This window comes from Eurypyga helias, unplaced genomic scaffold, assembly GCF_000690775.1.
Source record: "Eurypyga helias isolate BGI_N326 unplaced genomic scaffold, ASM69077v1 scaffold29313, whole genome shotgun sequence".
Classification (NCBI taxonomy): Eukaryota; Metazoa; Chordata; class Aves; order Eurypygiformes; family Eurypygidae; genus Eurypyga; species Eurypyga helias.
This window is the reverse complement of record NW_010242274.1, coordinates 3341-8080: the sequence shown is the minus strand read 5'-3', so window position 1 is coordinate 8080 and position 4740 is coordinate 3341. Positions and strand designations below refer to the sequence as shown.

The following is a 4740-nucleotide window of genomic DNA, read 5'->3' as shown; positions in this document are numbered from 1 at the left end:
TTCTGATGTGTCAGTGTATGACCAACCAACAGTTCAGATAAGCTGTCTGTGTGTGATGAACTCTGTTAACACAGTAAGCTGCAGAAAGCTGCACAGTGGCTTTTTTTTTTACAGCACAAGCTGAAGCTGAGAGCACCTACAGCAGCTCTCAGAGCAGAAACTTTTAGCTAAACTTTCACATTCTTGAGGATGTCTTGGTTTTCCTCCCCATACTGCTTTAGCTGTCTAACCACTCTGGTTTCTATTTGAACTTGGTAGATCAGGTTCAGTTTTTGTTGCAGTGGGGTTGGGAGGCAGTACTGGATACCTAGTTCCCTACTGTGCAGAGTGTGTACAGTAGGCCTCCCTTCTGCTTGCTGTGAGGAATCTTGGGTTGCCCGTTGAACACTGGCTTGATTGGGCTGCCCGTGGCAAGGCTTTTCAGGTATCCACTCGTGCAACTTGTGCTGTTAGTGTGGCGCACTGGACTTCCAACTGCTTTGGACTTTCAGTTCAAAGCTACGATAGAACTCGGTGCTGTATGAATTCCCTGAAAGTGGTTGCATTTTGGGATGGAGGTTTCTTACATTAAGGAGATTAACCACAGTAATCAAGTAACTCTTTTTTTCTTTCATATCTCCTACAGTTGTTCCTCTTTCCAATGTTACTACAACAACTTCCAGTGGTACTATACTGCCTTCCAGTGCTACTGCACCGCCTTCCACAGCGTCTTCCAATACTACCACAGCCAGTTCTCCTACCACAGCTCACACTGCTATAGGTAATATGGCACCCCTGGACACAGAATGGCAATAAACTAGGAACTGGTGAATAAAATAAAGGACAGGGTTGGTTTTTTCCACAGATCAGTGTAGTAGCATGACTACTAAACATCTAATGTATGGAATACATAAATGTTCCCAAGGTTTGGAAGAAGTGGATTTTATAAAACTTGTAACAGAGGAAATGCTTCTTTCCAATATAATTAAGAATTGATTCATTGTTTGAATTAGATTAGCCATTTCCATTAATCATGAGTTATTACAAAGTTGATTTTTTTTTGTTGCCCAATTCAAAAATTACACATGCTGCTATCTTAACAGTGATGTTCTTAAAAAAAAAAAAAAGGGGCAAAAAAAACAAACGGCCCTTCTTCCCCCCCCCCCAAACCCAAAAAGCCCCCCAAAAAACCAACCAACCACAAAACAAACCAAAAATCTCATATTAAAAAAGAAGAATCTCATCTCTAAAAGCATCTGCTGCTTAAGGAAGCTGTGAGGTAATGAGTTGGTACTTGATCGGGCTCAGAAGAGCCTCCTGTGGTAGAGTGACATTTAGCTTTGAGAAAACCTACAACTGTTAGTACTTGTCCCAGGCACATAGTAAAATAGTGATTAATTTTTAGTAATACTAATCTGGGGTGGGGGAGGAGGGGAGAATGCTCAGAGACCCAGTGTTCTGGCTTGATAACAGAAAGAAAGAAAAGTGGGTTTGTCTGAATGAGGAATCGCTGTCTGATCTATGGAGAACCTTGAAGTAAAGTATTTGGCTAATGACTGTAGGCAAGCTTGAAAAATAAATCAGTCTTCATTGCAGAAACTTGGCTTAATGCCACACAGCTGAATATGTAAATTGTGTGGGATACAGTCTGAGGTCAAGGCTTATCGTTGTTGAAGCAAAACAAGACAAATCACTTACGTAAGAACTTCAGAGCTTGCGTACTGCTCTGGCAGTTTATGGTATGTGCATACTGTCTTCTCTCAAACAGCTAACGTCACCAACGTGACTACACACGCTCCTCTACCTACAACTGCCGTTACTTCAGCTACCAGAACCACCAGTATTCCAGGTAACTGCTGCTACTAGCATAATTAAAGCATGAAATACTGAACGCTTCTAAAGCAATGCTAATTGCTGTATTGGAAGATTTACCAAGAGACATTGAAGTAGCATTGGTGTATCTGCTGTTGTCACTTCTAGGTTTATGGCACGTCTGATTTTGTTATGGTGATGTATGTAGGTAGCAAGGTAATGCCCTGAGAAACAGAGAGGGAGATACTGAAAATCAAACAGGTTGGTCAGATAGAGTCAGCTGGCTGCTTTTCATAGTGTGGCTGGAAGTCACTTGCTAACTCATCTTTGGGAGGTGGTGGTTTTTTTTCACTTGCAGCATAACAATTGGATACCTATTAAAAGAAAAAAGAAAATTGGGCCTCAGTGATGGGAATAAGCTGAAGTATTTTATTTCTGCATCAGTCCTGAATATGCTATTTCATGAAAATCTCTTATGAAGTGAAGCTCTTCAGCCATCAGCAAATGGCTGTTACTTCCAAGTTCATGTGTTGTGGTTTCAGCTGATTTCCCTAAGCATAACTCTTGGGGTAAACTACAGTAGATGGAAGGTAATAATTTTAATTTAAGCAAAAAAAAAAAAAGCAGCAAGCAGCAGAGATTGGAAAATGTTTTGAATGGGAGAATATCAGTAATGTAATTCTGTGCAAGGGAGGGAAGCTTTGGCTTCTGAAGTACAGATAAAGTCCAGCTGGGACTTGCTTGGTATGGAGGACCAGAGCAGTTTGGCTATAAATAGCTCTAGCCTTGTACAAACAGTGTTTAATCAGAATTTCAGTGTCACTAATCTAAATGCAGCTGCTGACACGGCTTTGCTTCTGATTTTTTTTTTTTGTTTTCTTGTCGGTGTTTGGACGCTTTGAGTAATATTAACACACGGAAGCCAGTCCTAAAATCTGTAAAACTGTTGCGAGCGTTGTGCACTCACAACCTCTAATGTGATGTTTAACAGGTACAAATGCGACTGTGACTCCTGCACCTTCTTCACGCAAATCTACGTTTGACGCTGCGAGTTTCATAGGTGGAATAGTCCTTGTTCTGGGTCTGCAGGCTGTTGTCTTCTTTCTGTACAAATTCTGCAAGTCAAAAGACCGAAACTATCACACGCTTTAGGACCTGCCACTTTACAATGGACTAGTAGCCCGACACCTGTAGTTCACTGAACCAAAATATTTTCTGTTGCTCGTGGAAGACAGCAGTTCATAATAATATCCTTTAAATCTCTAAAAGAAGACTTTAAAAGAATATTTTTGCGACATTATACTTGGCAAGAGGCGATACGAATCTCTTCAACAGGATTACTTGCAATATGCTGCATGGGTTCTAATGGCTGTCTTATTTTCCTTTAGTGGCTGCTGCTGTGGGACTTTCTTTTGATATGCCAAATGTAGACGTTCAGAGATTCTTAGTCAGTGGCAACACTGTCTTGAGTAGACAATCTCAGATGACTTATTGTGAAGGCTAATTTAATCAACATTTGATACAGTATCCCTTCAGTTTTATCAAGATGTGACTTATTGGTGACTGACTTCAGGGAGTGAAATACCATTTATCCTGGCTTACAGCTCTTACAGCATGCTGCTGGAAAGATGAACAAAATTGTAGAAGTAGATCATGTCTTCATAGAATAACATAGCCCTGAAACTTTTTTCTTTTTACACAAGAATAAAGGTTGCCTGATGATAAAATACTGCATTCCAAACAGAAATCCTATGTCCTTTCCAGCTAACATTGAAGGTGGAGAGGGGAGGTAGGGATAATCCTTCTAAAGGGGAAATGAAGATTAGTGCCTTAAAAGACTCAAAATTAGTAGGCCGCAAAAGCGTCCCAACTATCCAAGATACATGAAACTAGTAAGTACTAGCTTTATATAGGAGTGTGGAATACATATGACATTGAGCATTCCGGTTTAAAACCTTGTACACTAACCTGTCCATTACCGACCTTGGGTGGGGGAGCATGGTATGGTAATGTTCAGCTACAAACAGAGCTTTACGTTGCTGACCTTTCGTTCTGGCCTACAACGATCAACCATAAAACTAGTCATACAATCCAGTTCACTCCCTGTGTAGAAAGGCAATGACTTACATTTATACTTGAAATACTGGTGTTTGGGAAGTACTGAGGTTTTTCTTATTCAAATGGTTCTTAGTTGTAGTTCATTTCAGTTTTGCCTTTTTTTTTTTTTTCCTCCCCTTTTTCCCCTCCTGTATATCCCCTTGCTGAAGGAGCGATTGATGGTAGTTCAGAGGATCCGATTTAATCCTAGTCAGGATTGATGTAGTCTTGGGGCTGCCAGGTCTACGCCTTTTTTGTTTCCCCTTCCCTCTTCCTGGCATCAGGTTTGTGTCACCCTGGGGTGAACTGGTTAAGGAAATCTATTTGGCCAAATAGTTTGTGTTTGGTGGTGGGTTTTGTTTTGGTGGTTTTTTTTTTTTCCTTGGCTGGATTGGCCATGTGATCTGAATATCAAAGGGTGTGTCATCTCCAATGTGGATTGACTTGAGTACATGTGAAAATAAACCCACAGGAAAAATAGAAGATAGTGTTGGATGCAGCACACAATAAAACTTTTGATGATATCCCTCGATCATCAGTTTGAGGATAATCTGTAGTACTGCCTTACTAGCTCTGAGTCAACTGGAATTTGGTACCCAATACAAAACGATAGCATTAATGCAGATAATAGTCATGGCAGTGGAATTTAAATATGAAGCAAATAAAGTGCACTCGGGTTGGATACTTGAAGTGCAGAGTGTTGCTTTCTTGTGTTCTAGTTTGAATGGCATGGTTTCTGTTTTGCTGCACAGAAAACTCCAGTTGCTACAAAATGTAGAACTTACTGGTACTGTGTCTTTGAGTTCATTAGCTTTTGGTTTTCTAAACAAAACGAAGACAATCAGCTCAGGT

General features: G+C 40.4%; 1 protein-coding gene across 1 annotated transcript in view; it reads left to right on the top strand.

Annotated features, from left to right (window-relative positions):
* CD164 (CD164 molecule, sialomucin) overlaps nt 1–3451 on the top strand; it is a 7156-nt gene extending 3705 nt beyond the window's left edge. The window contains exons 4-6 of the mRNA XM_010149035.1: nt 626–760; nt 1748–1828; nt 2783–3451. Of these exons, the coding sequence (XP_010147337.1) occupies nt 626–760; nt 1748–1828; nt 2783–2943 (377 nt within the window). The 3' untranslated portion in view covers nt 2944–3451. The remainder of the gene's footprint in view (nt 1–625; nt 761–1747; nt 1829–2782) is intronic.
* The last annotated feature ends 1289 nt before the right edge of the window (nt 3452–4740 follow it).